Below are 20,525 nucleotides of genomic sequence, written 5' to 3' on the forward strand. Positions count from 1 at the left end.
GTGCAACACTTCTCTAATGGGGTCACCCTACTCATTGCTACAGTATATAACCACAGTAAAACAGGCGTCTACTGGACCTCACTATTCAGTACTTACCTCCTGCAGAGTCTTCGACTTGAGGCGGGCCAAGCTCTGCATCTTGGCTTTCAGGATCGTCAGGGGAAGCTTTGAGCACTGCATCATCAAAGGATTTTCCTATCAGAAGAATCCCACTGTCAGTGGGGACCATATCCCAGACGTCGGTCAGCTGCCCCGCCATCTCCTTCAGAGACTTGAATCCGTATTTCTTCAGGGTGAGGCACTCCTTATACACCTGGTTGTAAGTGTTGCACAGCGTGTGCAGTGGAATGCCAGAGGGGTACAGCCGGAACAGGCTCTGCAGACGCTTCCTGAGTTTGTTCAGAGCTCGACATCCTGGAAAGCCGAGAACAGACGGGTCAGGGTGTGATTCAGGAGTGCCCATGTCTCTAAAAGCTTACTGCAACATTCTAGACGTATCAGATACCGGTGAAGGAAAGCAATTTATTTTAAAACTCAGAATAAAATTCCTAACCTTGCTCACACATGGCACTACAGCATTTTTTTTCAATCCTGATGCAATGTCTAATGGATAAAGAGACTTGAGTATTAGTAATCAGTCAGTTTTTAGAAATATGACCAGAATCCTCTAGATGCATCATTTGCATGGGTCATTCAATATCAATTACATATGGGTTTCTTGCACAGGCTTTCGTGGTCTTAATCTGGGCTGCTGGGCTGTTATCTGCAGCTCTGTGATCACACAGAGGCAGGCACAACTGGATCAGCACTGCTGATGGGTGGATCTTAGTTCACAAGGCCAATCTCAGCCTGCTGGATAGAGGTAAGACCTAGGAGCTCACAGCCCCATCCCTTCCCCTTCTCCTGTTTGCTGTGTGAACGAGAAGGATGATCTGATTAACTAAGGCCTGCTAACAGTAGAGGAATGTTAAGTGGGGATCTGTGAAGCCTGTAAAGAGTAAAACTTGATTTAAAAGCACACTTAAAGTGATTTAAGAGTAAAACTCTAACTTGATTGGCTTGGTGGAGGAATGGCTGCTGGCAACTCAGGTGGACTGGAAAGTAGTGGTGTGAAGTCCCCTGGACTGGACGCGGGCTGTACCCACACCCCTTTCTCATCAAAGTGCAAGGAGACTTTGTCCAGCATCTCCTCAAGAAGGCCTTCCAGAGACCCGAAGCCATGCAGGCCGAGGTCAAGCTGCTTCTTGAAGGTCTGTCTGTAAACCAGTGGGATCTTCAGTATCGGGATGCCCTCAGGGTAGCACAAGCAAAGGTGATGGATTTCTTCCTTGAGCTGCTCCATGATGTTAACTAAGTGAATAAAACAAGACAAACATTGAAATAATCCAATCTTTAATTTATACAACTGATCACATACTGCCCACTATAATCATTTTAAAAGCTCTCAGATGTGCAGTGAGGTCCCACTCAAGAGAACAACAGTTATACAAATTTTTACGAATACGTTTCTTTATACAGTCTAAATACTATACAGTACATTTAATATAATGTACATTCTACTGGTATATCGGCACATGACATTAATCCATAAAGATAAGTGCAATATGTTCTTTTATCTTTCATGGTTAGTGGACAAGGGAGCTGGGAGAGATGTGCTCACTTTTGAATCAGGTACAGACTTAACATCTTTACTTTGTCTTGAGCTACACTGGATCAGGTAAAGGTTCGTTCAATGCTAAGAGGTAAAGAAAAGAAACAACGTTTCGGCTGTAGAACCTTCAGGTGCGAGGCAGAGGGGGGAAGTAGTAGATAAATGAAGCACAGGAGAAAAAAGACAGAGTAAGTAAGAAGAGACAGGGAGCAGGGAGGAATTGGGCATAAAGCCGGTGAAAATGAGTGTCCAAATTAAGGAAGAACAGGAGAGAGGTGTGGAAAGCCTAAATTTGCAAATGAACAGAGAGGATTTAGAAGGAAATGAGTCGGTCTTTGAGAGAAGGAGAAAGGTATGTTCCAAGTTTAGGAACGATTTTGATTTTGGATGTCTTTCTGCAATAGTAGTTCTGAAACTGCTGTGTGAGGGTACAGACAAAGAGAGCAAAAAATATCTTGATTTTTAAAGGTGAAAAGGGGGAACTATAGGTCTGGAGAGATCTTTGATCTTCACAGCTCTGACGTGTTCCCTGACGGTCTGCTAGCCTACTTCCTGTCTCTCCAATGTAAATGGCTGGGCATTTTCTACATGACCTGCAGTGAATGAGGATGTTTGAAACACATGATGTCATCTGGGTGTCATGGAATGGTCCAGATGAGCCTTGAATGTGGGTTGTATTGAATATTTGCAGATGATGCAGTGGATTCTGTTGCAAGGAAAAGTGCCTGGTGTGGATGGTTGCTGTGGGTGGTTAAGGGAGCTGTGAACATGAAGGTTGCAAAGATTAGGTGGTTGGCAATATGACATGATGGGGCGGTCAGGAAAGAGGGTTCCAGTGGAAGGGTCCTCTTATAAGATGAGGAAGTTGTCATTGATGGTCCTGGGAATAGGAAGGGTGTTGGAGTTGTGAGCCTGGGAATTCTTATTTGGGTTGATGACCCAAGATCAATAACATGTGCTGGATATCCTCTATCAATGAAAAACGAGTGAATTTAGAGGGCATGGTAATGGAAGACTGTGTCGTCACTGCATAGCCATTAGTGTCTGCAGACCCGCGAAAAAAAGGAAAGAACTTACAGTGTGTGTGCAGAGGAAGGGGCTATCTAGCAGATAGCTGTCTGAGTCAGTGGGACTGTAACAGACAGAAGTTGAGAGTTGTAGGCGATTAATGGAGAGGTTTATGTCCAGAAACAGAGGAGTAGTGGAAGATATGATAACTGTAAACTTAAGGGATATGCGAAAGTTGGTCAAGTGATGCAAGAAATGCTCTAGTTGGTCCTTAGAGCATATGACAGCACCGGCCCAGTCATCAGTGTATCGCCTGTACAGGGGAGTGATAAAGCCGGTATAGGAAGCAAAGAAGGATTCTTCTACCCAGCCGACAAAAATATTTGCATAACTGGGTCCCATCCTCGTGCCCATGGAAACTCCTCTAACCTGCTGGTAAAAGAGGTTATTTGAAAGAAAAGGCATTCAGTGTGAGGACCAATTCCAAAAGGTCAATCAACCCACACTGTCCTATCAAATTATTACAGACAGATACTGTATGCTGCTTAGGAATTACCTATCCTGTCCACAGCAGTGAGAGTGGCACATGTAATATGATTCTTCAGTCTGTAAAGTAGTATCATATCCATCCTTTTCTAGTCAGTGTGAAATGATGCTCATGTACAATAAGTGGCTTCACAGAGGTATGCCATTATAGAAGCTATTATAACTGTTAGCAGCTGTCCCACATTTCTCAACACCTAGTGGATTCAGTGCTGGGATGTTAGAGCTGCAATTGCCACTATGACTAATCGGTAGACCAATTTACATTTAGGTGTATTTCTCTGTATTTTGGCATGGAAGTACGTATACATGCAAGCATAACAAAACAATTTCAAAAGTCCAATTAATGTATTTTTATCATTAGTTACTGGAAACCAGGAATGTGAGGATGGATTTAAAGAAGATAGCTATCTGAGGACTAATATGGAAAACCTGAAGCCAGTATTCTTGCAAGACTGAAATCATATGTGCATGTAATCAATACTGCTAAAAGATCAATACTCTTACACCATGTTTCAGTCATTCTACTGTATGTCTGAGGTCGTGAACATTCAGCCCAGAAGAAGTTACTAAAAGAATGGCTGTACTCTGCACAGGTCTGATTTTTAAAATCACTCTCGGATCTCTCGCTGAGTCTGTGGCGAAAATAGTTGGCGCCCTGTGTTCAGTTTGTACTTCTACATTACCAGTTTGAGAAACCGATAAAAGAGCATGCCGCTGTTTTCGCAACAGATGTTCTAGAAGTTACTGGTAGTATTTTTTTCGGTTTCCTTTAACATTAAAGGATCATTATATTGATGACCTTAAGGATAATAAACCAGTTTATCTGTGAACATGAAGGCTGCCCTTTTGGATTGGAACTAAAGTTCAACACCGGTTTTACACACGGCACTTAAAACATCACATAACTTAAACGTCATTCCACAATCCTTTTCATTACTTTTTCAACGATACTGTAAGAACGTCTTCTTTTTGCATGTAGCGTTTATGTTTTTAATTAAAGATGTCTGTTGTGTTGCACATTGACTATTCTCCTCGGTTAACTGCTAAATAAATCCCACAGCATTAAAAGATACAATTGCAGATTAAAAAACTAAGTGCACCGCCACGTGCTTAATATCAAACACTTCAAAACCCCAATTCTCCGACAACGTATAAAACGATTAGTACTGTAACATCGCGCATCCTGACAATTCATTCTCCTTCCACAGACACAACAGACTAGTGAGATTCTAAATGCCAAGTCTGCAGAAAAAAGGTTTTTCCAGTCACACACAAAGGGGGGGCAATTTACAAACGATGTACCTCAATAATCCGGAATGATGTACACATTAGCTGTTTGCATCTTTATTGCACGAAGAGAGTTGAATTTTCCTTCTTCCTGTTATGTCACGAAGGGGGAGTTACGTACATTAGGAGTCGCTATTTTACCCAGCTCTGTTTGGCCAGCAGAGACATGTGGTTAATAATAGGTGTAGGGTGCACAGAAGGCCGAGGCATGGCTGTCTGTCCCGGAACGAAAAAGTTGGGTTGGGTTGAGTTTGTCAACTCCTCTTGGAGTCAATATTTTGGCATTCAAAACAAAAGATTCGGTTCTTTTAGCCGTTCGGTTTACGACTTTTTTATTGTACCATTACGTACTGTTCATGTTGCTCTTATCCGAACCAGGTCCACAATACCTTTTTCTTTGTAAAAAGACGACCAAACGTGTACACAATATTCTAAATGGGGTGTTCCAGTGTAGCCTTTTAATAAAAAAAATGGCACAACTTCACATCATTAACATTCTAAGCTTTTAACCATGTATATAAAGACATTTTATTTATTTCTCCCCCCTTACAGTGCCTAGACTAATCACTTTCATGTTTTTTACAGAAGTAAAAAGCCCAGGGCTTCCCATCTTTTATTTATCATCTACATTTTGCAGCATGTAACACTGCACTTCCCTACTTGAAATTTAATCTGCCAGGTTTTAATGAGCAACGTACTAATTTGTTATGAATATGGAATATACAGTAACACATATATATATAGCATGAATACATGCAAAACTTAAATGTCCTAATTGAAATAACGTTATATTTAATTTGTAAACATATTCTAATTACAGGCATTTGTAATACAGTATGTAGAGGACTACCTTAATTAATGAATATTTTTTTACATTTCCTTTGATTATGAAAATGAAACACAAAACAAGTGGCATACAGTACATTACGATATCATATAATCTTTCTGGTTAAAAAAAAATACATTCATTACATTTACGGTGACAGGTAAAGAATAATGAAAATTTGTCACATGCACCTTATCTGTGTTTGTAAACTGACCTTAATGACACAATGAAGTCAAGCTCTCATGTGATTCCAATGTACATTAATGGAATAGAACAGCTGAGCAGTTTGCAGGTGTAATAACAAACAAGTTACAGCTGAATTACAATTATTGTGAATTCACATTCACAAATTCACATACGGTTCACAGACAGTCCAGAAATGTCATTCGGTTTTCTTACTCTGTGCCCTAAAGAATGTATTTCCTCATTGTCCAGTATTGAGGGTCTCTTAATATTTAAGTGTCACTCTGTAGAAGACGTCCTTTATTGGGAATAGCTCCAATTCAGCTTGTGGGTCATAATACACCGTGTACTGTAATGTAATGTGTAATGTGAACAAATGGAAAGAATATATCACTTGGGTTTAGGTATAATAGACATGCAGAATGGAGTATTATATTAGATATATATTAAATAGGTTAGTAGGAAATAATACTTTATATTACAACAGCTAAAGTGTGGATTGCTAACAAGCTTCTGTTCACTGGAATCAGTTATTATTTTCATCCCACATAAACTTGAAATTGACATCCTTCATCTTGTCCTTGTACACAAAGTCAAACAGCTCTGCTTGGGCCACTGTGAAATAGTTCTTCCAATCGCCACATATCCCTGAGAAAGAAACAAGCATTATTCAGTTTTGTTTAGGAGCACTGACAGTTGTTACCTTTGAACTGCTTGTTGAGTGGACAAGCCCAGCACACCAAAACCAGCCTCCCATTGTACAGAATTCGAATTGGGTACCAGGGAAGTGAAACCATCATAACAATCTCATCTTATTCTGGGACCAGGATCTAGCAAGATCTAGCATGTCAACTCCTCCTATTTAAGGAAATAATGGATTTACTTAAGTTCATTCTGTGCTCAGATGGAACACAAATTGTGGCTCTTCAGGACTGGAGTTATAGAGTCTGATTAGCCTTAGGCTGATTCAATCTTATCTAAACATTAGGAAGCCTAAGATCAGTCCTAGGCTGTGTGAAACCATCTCTGAGACCTTGTTTTTATGTTATAAAAACTTGTTTTTATGTTTCATGTACAAGGGCCAGACATGGCCATCAAACAGGCCATTTATCTTTCAAGTTCTAACAGTGGTGCATGCACAAAAAGAAATAAGAGATTCGAGCACAAAAGGAAAAATTGAAACCTTTAGAATCCTTTAAATCTTTTATAAAAGATCTAAGATCTCTGATATATGTATTGATGAGAGAAAGGATATTGAGTGAGGTTAATATAATTCTACTGTGGAGTAATTTAGAATTTAGGTCCATGTACTAAGGAAAGATATTGTAACATAACCATGTACAGTACTATGTGACAGAATTTTCTCCTGATGAGTCTCAAAGCTCAGGTTACCTTTTCTGAGAAACTCAGATTTTTTCTGATTCATGAACTCTTCTGGAACAAGAGAGTAATTTGACATCTTGTTCTGCTTCATGTTCTTGAACGTGCAGTGATCAGCTATCTTCTCAATCAGCTCAGTGCTCAGGGACTTTCCAACAAAATCAGAGATTTTGGAAACAGAGTCCTTCAGATCCTGTGAAGACCAGACCACAGAAAAGGTGTCAGTTGGCCTTTAACTGAAATCTGAGAAGAAATGCAGTACACACAAATGCACTCTTACAACGTGGCATTAGTCAACTGTGATTATCCAAGGGAAGACACGTGTTTGACAGTGTCACTGCATAATTTTCACCAAGAAAAGTTTTGGTGAAACATTCTTTTCTTTGTTCTCATCTGTGTTTTTGCAGTGCCATCAGTGAAAGACTCACTGCTCCACCAACTGGCACTACATCTGCTGTTTGGCCAAATGCAGCTCACAGTGTGCTGAAAGATGAACAGTCATCTATGGCAGGAGCTGCCTGCACACTGCTGGAGTTTTACCTCTATGCCCAGGTTTAAACAAGAACCAATTCAAATTTCGGAGGGCAAATAATTTAAAAATGGTCATATCTTAAGGAATAAAAACATAATCTATGATTTATTTTCTACATGTATATCCTACTGCAATTAATTATTCTGTCCATTCTTGAGCATATATTGTAAAACTGGTGACATACCCAAATCATTTCCTCATATGTCATGTACAATATGCGGTCCTTGGCTTCTGCATTAAGCCATCCTTTCACATGATCAAACCATGAGCCAAACATCACTGAAAGAGGGAAGAGAACAGTGGCATCAAGGGTCTCTTAGAGATTCAGCCAAATTTAGAATTGTTACGAGATGGGATTAAAAAGACCACTGCAAAGCTGTAAAGTCTTAATTGAAAACTATTCATAAGTTCACACTTTAAAGAGGTTTAGAATTACTATTTCAACTTTCAGAATATAGTATTCTGTTTTGTAGAATAACATCTTGGGTGACTAAACAGATAACAAGCCATCAGAAATAAACAATATGATTTGTCCCCAGTGTACTGTATATTACACAAAAACTCTTTAAAATAAGTGCAACATCATTCAGTTGATCAGCTCAACATTTATTTTTCTGTTCATTGTTATACTGTAAATTTCTGGCAGGAACTGATTACTGACATCTTAATGAATATCAATTTGGGTCTAGTTTAATGTTTAATTGTTTAAAAGTTATATTTTGCTCCATTTCATAGTTATTTTTCTTTGTGTGAAGAATCATGTCTCTTTTTGAATTTTTGGAGGACTCAAATACACCTGTTAAATCTGCTGGGAGACATTTGTACCTGAGCATAATGAAAATGGTTGGACCAGGTTGAGACTGTCACATGTTAACCCCTAGGGGAATGCCAGCATTAATTGTTGTAGTTGTACACACTGTACGTTTTCTTTGGTGTGTTAGTTTCATGCTATAAGTTGTACTGTAAATAGACTGTGGTAAAGTACATGCTGCACCGAAACGTTAATTGTGTTGCTCTAATTACAGTTGTATCATTAAATGTTATATTACAAAGAGGCATGAGTATGTAATAAATAATTAACCAACACCATGTTCTTTGAACCCAGCCAGATGATGCAATTACCTTGATGTAACATTCATGCACAACATTAGCCTTCACAATGGACCCTGCACTCTTTAGATATCACTTATACTGTAGATATATTACTTGTAACTTTTTTGTTTAATTAGGGTTTTAAAATAAGCAGTTGTTAAATTTTTTTTTAGTTCAATCAAACATTTGCAAATTTAACCCAAACCATTCACTTGTTTATTAGGTAGTTGATGAATTAATAAAATGATTGTGTACTTGAATCAAGGCTGTGCTGCTAATTGTGACACCCTGATGAGAGCGATCATTTATGCAATGTAACTTCCTTTCCACACTGGAAACTTGCGTTTCTTGCGACATACTAGTAGGAACTGGTTGTACCAATGAGAACAGACTGTAACAACAGATTGCCTTTAAGCAAAATACAGTACCTTTGGAAAATATTGCATGCCTTTTACATACTATAGCACATGACCAGGAAAAGAAGACTTCTCCCTATATTTTAGAACTCTAATGACTATAACCACAGTCTATACCGCCCCGACAATGGAAACTATGCATGGAGCAGTAAAGTGCTATATTACTTAAATACATAACATATACTGCCATAATGATGGCATCACTGTTGCTTTACACATCTTCCAAAACAGTGCAGGTGAACAGCAGTACCTGCAGCACTGAAGACCTGAAACAGATCAGCCTGCAATACAGTTGGATTCATATTTCCACCCCCAAAGCATTCACAGCTCCAACATGGAGCTGGTACTTTTACTGACTAGATTCTTTTATCTCTTATACTGTATGTTTAGCCTGCATTAAAAAGTCCCAGTTTTACTTCATCACCGTTATTTTTTAGTTTTAGTTCCTTACTAATGTGTGACATCTTTTTATAAATAGATTGTACCTTTTCCATCCAGGAATTTTGTGAGGAACTCATCCCAAGTCCCTGGTTTCACCAGATAAGATGCCATTCCATAATAGTGGTAGGAAGAAGTAAAGACATCCTTTGGGTTTCTCATGACATAAATAACCTGGATTTGTAAAAGAAGAGGTTAAGTTTTCTTTGATAACTTTTGTCTGTTGTTCTGTCTAAACAAAGCAGTGGATTTAGACTTTACCAACTTTAGTCTCTTAACTGTGAATTCAATACAGTTTTATTTAGGGATTATGGATACACACAGTGCTATTGTTGTGCTCCTTAGAGACCTTCCCTGAAGTTACATTGAAATGAAGAGTATTCTTTTTATGTATCTTTCTTGACACTTCAGCTGCCTAGCCTACCCAGTCATGAGTGAAATTATTTCTACCACTTGAACACAACCATCTAGAGCATACAAACACAAAATCTTTAACACAAAGAGGAGTGTCTGTTCCTAATCTGGACTTTAATTTTAAACCAGATAAACCGGTTGCTTAGACGTATATAGTGTTTTACTTTATCTATGCTGGACACTCCACTCAAAGTGCTTTACAGGTAATGGGGACTCCCCTTCACCACCACAATGGCAGCGCATCACACACTGTACGTTCACCGCACACCAGCTATCAGTGGGGAGGATAACAGAGCCAATTATTAGGGATTATTAAAATAATTATTAGGGATTATTAGGAGCCCATGATGGGTAAAGGCCAATGGGAAATTTGTGCAGGACACCGGGGTTACACCCCTACTCTTTTCAAGAGACACCCTGGGATTTTTAATGACCACAGAGTGTCAGGACCTCGGTTTAACGTCTCATCCAAAGGATGGTGCCTTTTTACAGTATCGTGTCCCCATCACTATACTGCGGCATTAGGACCCACATACACAACAGGGTGAGCTCCCCCTGCTGGCCCCACTAACACCTCTTCCAGCAGCCACTTTAGTTTTTCCCAGGAGGTCTCCCATCCAGGTACTAGTCAGGCTTACACCTGCTCAGCTTCAGTGGGTTTCCAGTTGTGAGTTGCGGTCATTGCAATTGAATTTCTCTGTCCCATAACACAGAGACATTTTAATTTTTTTCCAGACTAGATAAATCCTAGGTTGCATCTACACCTGCAGCAGCAGCATGGCAGTGTCTGAAGGTCTCCTACTGTACCTTAGGCTTGCTCTGGAAGTAGGACTGGGGCATCATGCTGTAGTGGAGGTGGGTGGCAAACATGCGTGGCGAGGGCCTGTTCTCCAGGTTCAGCACCATGGCGCGATGCTCCTCCAGCCATGGCACGCGGTCCCAGTTGGGAACGGACTGCACGACCGTGAAGTCCCCCTCGCTCACAACCAGTGGCAGGATCTCCTGCATCCATGTAGTGCCTGCGACAAACAGCCACATTCACATGATACCTTCAGTGGATCTGAAGCTTCGGTTATTGTGAACCCTCTTTATAGTTTACAGAATTTCCAATTAAATTACTAAATAGGATAAAACATCCTCAGTCAGAGCCATGATCATCGGTCTCAAACTGATCACCCACAGGTCATCAAAAGTCCAAGCAGTTCCACAATCCACACTGCAAAATATTTTCAAGTGATTTTTTTAATAAAGCCCTTTCATAACTGGTTAGTTGCAGCCAGAGCTGATCTGCATTGTATTTCTAATGTAATTTGTTGTCATTTGGTGCTTTAAGAATCACCTGCACTCGGTGATGTATATTCAAACATTTTCTAGTTATGACAATGGTCAGAAACCACGGAAACCATATTTACAGTACAGTTGTGTTTCGGAGGTGGACGATCATGATGGTGAAGGTATGTGGACGTGCAAGCATCTAGAATATTTTATTTGATATAGACAGGAAAAAAATAGTCTTTCAAATTCATTGAGTTGAATTATTCCAGCAAGTACACCCTGAGCTTTGCCAGCAAGTATAAAATGACTGCCACATACTTGATCTGCAAAGACAAAGTTGCCATTTTAAATAATTACAGTATTAAACTACATTACAAAATTAAACCCACCCAAAATAAGATAACTATCTAACACTTATGTCAGTGAGATTGCACAATAGCAGTGAGTGTTCTAGAGCTATTTAACAATATTAATGAGCATCTCATCAAGAAAAGCACATCATTCTCTATATATTCCATTTTCATTGATGACAGTACTGATTTCTTTGACAGTTTACAGCCTGTGATGTTTTTGAGAGATGTTGATGAAAGCTTGTGAAATGTGCAGTAGAAATTTTTCGTTGTCTCACAGAAGCACTGGAACAACAGTCTGCTGTGGCATTTATTAACACATTTAACCACTGACAGGGCCCCAGCAATGTGAAGTGGGATATTGCATATACCCAGTACTTCAATATTACTATTCAAGCCTGTTACAGAAGGTATTAGAGTAGTTGCTGAGATCTGTTGACTTAGACCTTACCAAAAACCCCAAAACATAAAACTGGACAAACCCTCAAAGGCTGCAAGCAACAGCACAAACAAGTAAACTTCTGCTGCATATCAAAAGACTGGACAAATGCCCAGAAACATAGGCAACAGAACAAGAAAAACAATTTCTACTGCATATTAAAGAAAAGGACAGGAAGTACTGTAATTACCTATCAAAGAACAGAACAAGCACTCAAATTGTGAAAAAAACTTCTTTCTCCGCCTCTACTGTGAATGAAACCTGAGAAACCCTTGCAGTGTGTCTGTTCTAAGGCACTGCATTACTGTACTTATTGAGCTCAGTTTGCACAAAACTGTCTCCAACTCTTCTGGTGAAGAATTTCCCACAAAACTGATAACAGCAGTGCAATGAAAATGTACAAGACTAAGCAAACAACACTCACTGTGCAGTAAATCATTTAAAATAAAGTGTCATTTCCATGGTTGTGAAATGTGTAAACTACAACTGCTTAAGGGGATTCCAGGACAGTTCCATGCTAACTTGAAGGAAAATTAATTCAAATATGGTGACTCCCTTTACTTCCCTTAATTTCCTTGGCAAAGCAGGAAAACTCTTGGTCATGAATTGGAGCCATCTTCAATTACAGCTTGGAAGAACAACAGTTTACTCTCTTGTATCGTACTAAGAACCAGATCAGCGTGTCTCCAGCATTGTCAGATAGATAGTGCCGTACTAAATACAGTAGTTCACTACCAACACTAGAACGGGCATTCGTGTACATAAAAAAAATTATTACTGGTCCCTCATGTTGAGATTATAGCAAACCATTATAGCAAATTGTTGTGTATTTTCTACTGTTTAATGAAGAATGTTTGAAACTTACCAGATTTAGGATAAGTCACAATAATTATGTCGTCGCTACGAAACGTGAAGTCCTCAGCATATTTTAAGCTTTCTGTGGGGTGCAATAGCTTTGGCACATACACCCCCTTGTATACTGAATATAACTCTTCTTCCGTCATCACTTCTGAAAGCAAGAGCTCCAGTCTGTAGGCGAATGCTCCAGCTACTGACAGGAGGGAGACCTCCCTAGGTTTTGACTGTTCTTGGGCTGTTTTCCAGAACTTACGCATAGGGAAATTAAACTGTGGGCAGGACCAAAATTACATTTTACTTCCTTAGCGACGAGTATCAACAGAGATCTGCTCTTGCAGCGTCCCCGACACTGGCTTTTTAAAACCAGGTTAGACAGAGTAGAACAATATCTTAGAAGCTCCCTGTCAACAAGTGATAAAACAACGAATGATGCCGAAGAAATTAAAGACTTCAAAATCCCAGAAGACGTAAGACAGGTTTATATGTTTATATGTAGTTTTAATGTATTATATACCATGTACTGTAAATAAGTAATGTGTCGACTACATGAAATTAACATTTACTTAATTACGTCGTTCTCTTTTACTTAATACGGTAATAAGCTTCACTAGTAAATTGTAATAAATAACAATTTAAGTTTTATTATTCTTCCTACCACAATAACTTTGCAGCTCATGGCCTCTGAGTCACAGAAAGCTGCCAAAAATGACCCCAGAAACTGTTTTTTTCACATTCAAATTCAGACAAATTTTATTTAGTATATATACTAGTATATATAAAGTATATACTATCAATACAACCGCCAGCTCAATCGAGTTCCCTCCCCCCATCCCAGTATGAGATGTTGTGATTCTGGCTGCTGTGTTTGATTCTGGGATTATATTTTGGGGAAGAATGTTTGTCGAATCCCAAAACATTTCTCACAGTGCAGTAGAAAGTACATCTCTGTCTCTGTTTCAGTCAGGTCTCCCTGTGTCGCCCAGTTTCTATTGCGAGATTGTGGTCACTGAGCCTATACTTTGTCATACATTGTCTGTTTCTCACACTGGTCAGATATTCAGCTTGTGTGTATGGTCTGTTCAGGGTTCTGTAGCATTCCAGTTTATGTTGTGCTCATGTGTGTGTGTCCCAGTGGGTAAGGTGGTGTTGTTTGGTTTGTGTTGTGATTTGGTTGATTTTGATTTGTGTTGTCCTGTGTTGTAACCAATATTTGGTTGCTCCCCATTGTATGCTGATTTGTAATGGTTATTGGCCTGATTCAGTATTATTGCATTGTTAGGAGTGTTTCTCTGTACACGGAGGATGTTTTTACAAACCTCCATGCACAGAACTTGTATGGGGTATCTGTCCGATTAAGTGTAATCTTTGTCTGTGAGTGGATCCCACACTTCACTGCCAGATAGGGAAATGGGTTATATTACACTTTCAAATATTCACAGCCAACCACAACCCTGAGTGAAGAATTCTGTCCTTTTGTTACTGATTTTCACTGTGTATTTGTTATCTGAGTACACTGACTTCATTACGCTGTAATCTTTACCTCTTACACCATTTGAAGGAGTTTATAAACCAATCCTCTATGCCAAATTAAGTCACATGCTTTTTTGAAATTAATAATGCAGGCAAATATTTTTTTGTTTATAAGTGTGTAGGGTGTGAATGTGGTCAGATGTGTAGCAGTTTGGAAGGAAGTCAATCTGACCATATCGATCTTAAACATAGCTCATTGGTTTTCTCTACTAATCCAATATTTACATGCTGGACTTCACCTGGAGAGGGGGATATGACATCACCCTTTCAACTTATTGGAGATATTCATCCTTTGTCTGTTCTAAATGTAACACTTATCTAGTCTCACCTCACAACTACTAACCTTGTGGAATTAACCTTTGCAGTTAATGTGTGCTGACTCAGCACTCCTCTCAAACATAATAAAGAAGAGTAATCATATCTTGAGGCTGGCACAGTGGTTAGCATTTCTGTCTCATTGCACTGAGGCCCTGGGTTCAGTTCCTGGGGTGCTATCTGCATGTAGTTTAAATATTCTCTTTCTGTTTGTGTGGGTTTCTTCTGGGTGCTCTGGTTTCCTTCCAGAATCCACAAACAGACTTTTAGGTTAATTGGCTTTTGAGAAGATTGGCCCTTCTGCGAGAGTCTGTGCTTGTGTCTGCCCTGTGATGGACTGGAATCCTATCCAGGGTACTGTATATCCTGTCTTGTGCCCGTTGCTTGCCGGCATAGGTTCCAGCTCCCCTTCAACACTGAATTGGATGAAGTGGTTAGAATATGGATGGAGGTACATTATGTACTGTATATTACAAATGTTTCATACGTCACCCCAGATAAGAGTGTCTGTTAAGCTCCTGGGAGGGTTTTTTTACTTAAACTAATGAGCTCTGGTTGACTATAACCCAAACCCAGTTCACAACCAAGCTTAACACAGATTGGAACCAGAGACTGCAAGTATACAGTTTTAAGGTGGATGAATGATCTATTATGAAATAATTTTTTAGATGAAGTCTTTTTCATTTCTGACACACTATGAAAATACATGAGAAAACTTTAGGTTTGCTTTCTCTGGGAAAGAGTACAGTTTTTATATAGTACATACTGTGTCATTGTAACACTGTTATACTCTGTCTCTGTGTAGTGCAAAAGTAGTGAAATGTAAGTTGATCAGTGTTTGTTTGGGTTTCATTGCATTGTTTTTCCAGAACTACAGTTCTGGATGCTGTAGAAGAACCTCAGACAGCTGAGGGCTTCAGCATGCCAACTCTCAGACAGCCCAGTGACCAGGGAATTGTGAAGAATAAGAAGAAAAAGAAGCTCAAACTTACTAAAGGGGAAAAGAAACTGGTAATATTCTGAACACCTTTTTTTTAACCAAGACTTTGTATACAAAAAAACGAAACTGACATAACGTCTTAATAATGGTACATTTAGCAGCTTTGGGTACAAAGCACATAAAAGTTTTATTTCCAAAAGCTGTCTTGACAGCTGACACAATGCATCATGTTAATTTAAAACACAGTCAAACAGCCAAAGCAATGCTGCACAGTTCATTCTTCAATACCTCTCCTAGGTAAAGTTAAAATAAAATATTACAACATCTAATACTATCATTACTGCTGCTACTGATATTAATAATAATGGGAGGCATGGTGGCGTAGTGTTTATCAGTGTTGACTCACAGCACTAGGGTTCTGGGTTCCTGCTATCTGTGTGGAGTTTTTATGTTTTCCCTGTGTTCATGTGGGTTTCTGCTAGGTGTTCCACTTTCCTCCCACAGTCTGGTCGGTTAATTGGCATCTGGGAAAAGTGGCCCTACTGTGTCCCTGTCTGTGTGTTCCCTGCAAGGGACAGGCAGGGTCAAAACAAGGGTGTGTCCTGCCTTGCCCCCATTGCTTGCCGGGATAGTCTCCAGCTCCCCTGTGACCCTGTGTTGGATAAAGCATTAGAAAATTAATAACAAGAAGAAAAAAGGGTACTGATGAATGCAGTTATTGTGCTTTACGGTAGGTGTTGACTTTACACATAGGCAAGGCTGGAAAGAGCCTGCAAGGATTTGCAGGCCAAGAGGGATGAATATGAGCAGTTCCTGGATCGCATGAGCTCCTGGCTGCAGCAGCACCACCAGCGCGCAGTGGAGCTCTTCAGCTGCTTCGATAAGAGTGGCACAGGACTGCTGAGTGCTGAGGATTTCCAGCTGGGTAATCACCACTCACCATCCCTCGATCACCTCCTGTCACTCTCCTGTTCTCTTCGCATTGAAAACTCCCAAACTCACATTCCTAACTCTTATCTGAGAGAAAGTTAATATAATATCCTTGAATATTTTATCCTTTCAAAGTAAATAACTAAAACCACACCTTTGACTTATAACTGTATCTGAGATGTTGTTCCTTTCTGTGCATGGTTTTGATACTTATTTTGGACAAAGAGAAGAATTAATATGGCTAAGTATACTGTATCTGAAACAGCCTTAGTCAGTCACATATGGTGGGATCATAAACAATTAAACCATTCTATCCAGTAGCCTAGGTCTGGGGTTTAATTATTACAGATCCTCATAAACAGGGTTCTAAATTTATCCAAATCCTCCTTACCTCAAATTATTAAATTTCTGAAACTTAAAACAGCGGATTGTGATATCTTTTTGAGGATTGTGTCATGTTAGTTATTATTTATATTATTATTAATAATAGTATCATATTTAATGATATCATTATATCAATAATACTATAAACATTATTATTATTCAATAATAATAAAAAAATACCCTACAACTGTATAGTGCTTTTCATCCCAAATGATCCCGAAGCATTTTGCATATAAAAGTCACCCCACTAGGTGACACCGCACCTGAAGTTAGGTATCATGTCATTGATTCCAAGGAAGCTGGAGCACACACACTCGGAGATGGCCCCAGGGTTAACACTTCTGCCTAACACTGCTCGAGCAGGGCTGTGTCCCTGGGCATTACTTGGCTGCATTAGATATTGCAGTCCATAGGGAATTGTGCCACCCAGTGATCCACAATACTACTTTCAACAACAGATGGGTTTCCTTACAAGTCCTCCCGTCCCAGCACTGACCAGGCCAAGATGACTACAAAGCAAGTTTTTTTTTAATTGAATTTTACATTTTCAAAACCGTCCCCCCCTGCAGATCATTTAGGTTTACTTCAATTTATGTTGTTATGGCATGGTTCACAGCTCTGTTGTACTGTTCTTTACCATGGTTTAAACAGGATATAATATCAGACTTCACATGGTACCCTACAACAAACATTAATAAGGGCTGCTCAGCTTCGTCAGCTGGAACAGGTTTCTGCTGTCTGCCTGTCAGGTATGCGGGACCTGGGGATACCCTGTGTGGAGTTCCAGCTCCACCTGTTGGCCAGGCTGCTGGAGAAGGATAACGGTGGGAAGATCGACTACTTTGAAATGAGCACCAGCTTGCAAAGGGCCAGGTAAGGGTGAGACTCCTCTCTGGAGCTCAGGCACACAAATCGGATCCAGTGATGTTCCAAATATGTGTTTTTTATATTCATTTCACAAACTGCTGTTTTGAGGTTAACTGGATTTGGCTTAAATGAAAGAGCACAGTCCACTGCACCATGGGAGCAACAAAAGGAAAAGCCATTTTCACCACCTTGGCTGCCACACACAACAAACAAAATTAGCAGTAGAATTACCACCCTCACATCCTGATCTTGTTAGGTCTCATAAACTCAGCACAGGCGTGGTCAGTATAGGCAATGGAGACCAAGGAACAGCAGGTTTGCTGTTGTGATGTTTGTGGATCAGTAGGTGGTGCTCTTCCCTCTTGATCACAATCTCCAAACTTAACACTCCATATGTAACTGAGAACACTACTGTTGGATGTGCCATCTTTTAGCTGAGACAATAATCTAAGGTCCTTACTACTTGGGTTATTAAAGAGCCCATGACATATTCAGGAGAGCGGGGATGTTAACCCTTGTGTCCTGGCTAATTTTCTATGGTTCATGTCAGTGATGTGCACACTTCCACCTCCCCCTTAATTCAACTGGTGAAGCAGTTTCTCCCTGCTTCCCCTGACCTGCTGTATAGTGAGGCTGCTGTGCTTCACCCAGGTGTGGGTAGTATCTCAGTGGTTCATGAGGAGCGGCTTAAAAGCTTATGGTCATGAAGAGTCACATAAATGCAAGAAATTCTTTTAAACAACTGTACGTAACAACTTCATATTTATTCAAGAGGAATAACAATACAGAATAGTATTGTTATCGAAAAATGTTTCTAGAATGTTTTAGTCAGAGTAAATTTCACTTAACCCACTTGGCTGAGCACCGATCTCTCGGCCACATGGCGGGGAGGCAGGGACCCCTGTGCAGAGAGAGGAGTGACCAAGGGGCAGCTGCACAGGTAGAGTTGGGGGTTGGAGGAAGGATGCAAAAGACAAATGCAAAGGAGAGAAGTGGTTCACGCATAGTATTTATAGTGTTTTAAATTGTAGGAAATTATGTCAGGAATTAGTATAATAGGATAGCTGAGGACTGCTGTATCCCTCTCAGACTTTAATTGTAAACTCCATTTATTGAAGGGCACAGATAGAGAGAAGCTCCTGAACATAGAGACATTCATCACAAGGGAAGAAAATCCCCATTTATCCTCTGGGCAAACTGCACTGAATGAATTGGACAGTTTGTCCATGGGGGACTGCAGGTCCTTATACTGGCCTTTGTTGTTGTTGTAGAAAATTAGTGTATAAAACAGAATAATGACATTTTCAATACTTAAATGTTGTTTAAAAAATATCAAACATTTAATACTGTTATCTACCTGGAATTTAAAATTTTATCTTTCTGATTTAATATAAGACAGGTCATTTGTTTGTTGCTTCATGAAAGAAAAGTGCATCTCAGACCAATGCTTGCAAGATGGCAAGAATCAAATTCAAAATCACTTTAACACTCTTTTTCAGACTGGCAGATCTGAAACTCAATAAGGAAGAGGAAGGCGACAAAGATGAGGTAGACACCAAAATAGCTGAAGAAGATGAAAAAGAAGAAGCAAGACGACCCATGTGTGCAGAAGCCGACCACTTGGTCATCACCAGAGAGACGCTGGAACGCTGCCCTGTTTGTCAGCTGGCGCTCTGGAAGCCATCAGCTCCCATCAGAGAGAGGTACCTATCTGCACAAAACATCATTGCTAGAATAAATGCAGGACATGTACTGGTATGTACTGTCAGTCTACACTTTATCATCATCCTGCAGTTTTACTGAGTGAAACTGAGCATTTAAAACCAGTTCTTAAAACCAGAACACCATTCTTGATTATTTTAGAATAGAACCAGCACTTCACAGAGGTGCTCGGTACATGTGCTCCATCAACATATGACTGCAGTTCTGACATGGACTTTGCACTGTACCTGAGAGGTTAGACAAGAGGTTAGCCAAAGCTGGCAAGTGTTCTGTCCAGTTTTTGATGCATTTCAGTCACAAGATCACATGGCTTGTTGTCTTATCTAAGTTGTTGTCTTATATAAGTTGTCTTATATTGCTGTGTAGAAAGGTCCTCTAATGTGTTTTGTCTTTTGGCTCACACAGGTTCCTTCTCCTGAATCTTAGACTCATAGCTTTCGATGGTGTTCGATCTCACCCAGGGCATTTCGAAGATGTGGTTCCTTCCAGCATCAAAGTATATGGACTAATAAATCGAATACAGGGGCGAGTGGGAATTGGAAGCATCAGGCTGAAGATTTTCAAGGATAATACATACTCGCAGGAGTCCGTCCTCTCTCCTACCATCTCCCTTGAAGAATCTGGCCTTGTGGGAGGTCCCCCAGAGTCACCCACGCAAGCGACACTTTACTACGACTACAGCGTGGAGTTCCCCGACTGCTCCATCATAAACTGTGATCATTATTTCGGGTTAAGGCGTCATTAGGTTTTACATCATCTTAAGTCTCTGCATGTCCTCTTCTTTGGAGTATACAGTCATGATTCATGATAAGTCATGATAAGAGTCATAAGTCTGATTTTCAATTGTTGTCATTAATTTACATAATGTACAAAAGTTAAAATGACAACAAACTAAGATTAAATCTAAATATTAAACCACTAACCTAAAAACCTAAAAGACAACCCTCACAATCAAACATACAACCAGGAGGAAGAATTAAAACGTGAATTTTATGAAAATATAACTGTTAAAACCACTGAAATATTGGACTACTGTAATCATGTACAGTATCAATTTACACAGAGAGGCACAGTTATATCAATACTTTTTTTCTTCCATCATTTTATTGGTGGCCTAAGCGGTCCTCCAGTGAGGAGAATCT

The 20,525-nt window shown here is 39.7% G+C and overlaps 3 protein-coding genes across 5 annotated transcripts in view; 1 reads left to right on the plus strand and 2 right to left on the minus strand.

Annotated features, from left to right (window-relative positions):
* LOC148823946 (uncharacterized) overlaps window positions 1–4,615 on the minus strand; it is a 78,737-nt gene extending 74,122 nt beyond the window's left edge. For all 3 annotated transcript variants that reach the window (XM_088927895.1, XM_088927894.1, XM_088927893.1), the window contains exons 1-3: window positions 4,508–4,615; window positions 1,051–1,350; window positions 97–414 (exon numbers count right to left, since the gene is read on the minus strand). In XM_088927895.1, the coding sequence (XP_088784021.1) occupies window positions 97–414; window positions 1,051–1,342 (610 nt within the window). In that variant the 5' untranslated portion in view covers window positions 1,343–1,350; window positions 4,508–4,615. The remainder of the gene's footprint in view (window positions 1–96; window positions 415–1,050; window positions 1,351–4,507) is intronic.
* Window positions 4,616–4,931: 316 nt separating this feature from the next.
* Window positions 4,932–12,940, minus strand: LOC148823947 (sulfotransferase 2B1-like). The gene is made up of 6 exons (XM_088927449.1): window positions 12,703–12,940; window positions 10,581–10,792; window positions 9,407–9,533; window positions 7,598–7,692; window positions 6,894–7,074; window positions 4,932–6,149 (listed from the first exon to the last, which is right to left on the minus strand). Exons 1-6 carry the CDS (start codon window positions 12,839–12,841, stop codon window positions 6,028–6,030), a joined length of 876 nt encoding a protein of 291 aa, XP_088783575.1. The 5' UTR covers window positions 12,842–12,940; the 3' UTR covers window positions 4,932–6,027.
* A 177-nt stretch (window positions 12,941–13,117) lies between these two features.
* Window positions 13,118–20,128, plus strand: LOC148823948 (uncharacterized). Its single transcript, XM_088927451.1, has 6 exons — window positions 13,118–13,162; window positions 15,410–15,551; window positions 16,234–16,405; window positions 17,544–17,667; window positions 19,161–19,364; window positions 19,789–20,128. Exons 1-6 carry the CDS (start codon window positions 13,122–13,124, stop codon window positions 20,126–20,128), a joined length of 1,023 nt encoding a protein of 340 aa, XP_088783577.1. The 5' UTR covers window positions 13,118–13,121.
* Window positions 20,129–20,525: the final 397 nt, after the last annotated feature.

This window comes from Atractosteus spatula, chromosome 11 (genome assembly GCF_055471065.1).
Source record: "Atractosteus spatula isolate fAtrSpa1 chromosome 11, fAtrSpa1.hap1, whole genome shotgun sequence".
NCBI lineage: Eukaryota > Metazoa > Chordata > Actinopteri > Semionotiformes > Lepisosteidae > Atractosteus > Atractosteus spatula.

Bases quoted from the DNA above. Each gene is read 5' to 3' on its own strand.
- LOC148823947 (XM_088927449.1), bottom strand. From the start codon at position 12,841: ATGACGGAAGAAGAGTTATATTCAGTATACAAGGGGGTGTATGTGCCA. The intron at 7,693-9,406 runs GTACAATCTATT...TCCCTCTTTCAG, and splicing joins AAAATTCCTGGATGGAAAAG to TGATGTTTGGCTCATGGTTT. The intron at 7,075-7,597 runs GTATGTCACCAG...TGGTCTTCACAG, and splicing joins CATATGAGGAAATGATTTGG to GATCTGAAGGACTCTGTTTC.
- LOC148823948 (XM_088927451.1), top strand. From the start codon at position 13,122: ATGATGCCGAAGAAATTAAAGACTTCAAAATCCCAGAAGAC. The intron at 13,163-15,409 runs GTAAGACAGGTT...TTGTTTTTCCAG, and splicing joins ACTTCAAAATCCCAGAAGAC to AACTACAGTTCTGGATGCTG. The intron at 17,668-19,160 runs GTAAGGGTGAGA...ACTCTTTTTCAG, and splicing joins ACCAGCTTGCAAAGGGCCAG to ACTGGCAGATCTGAAACTCA.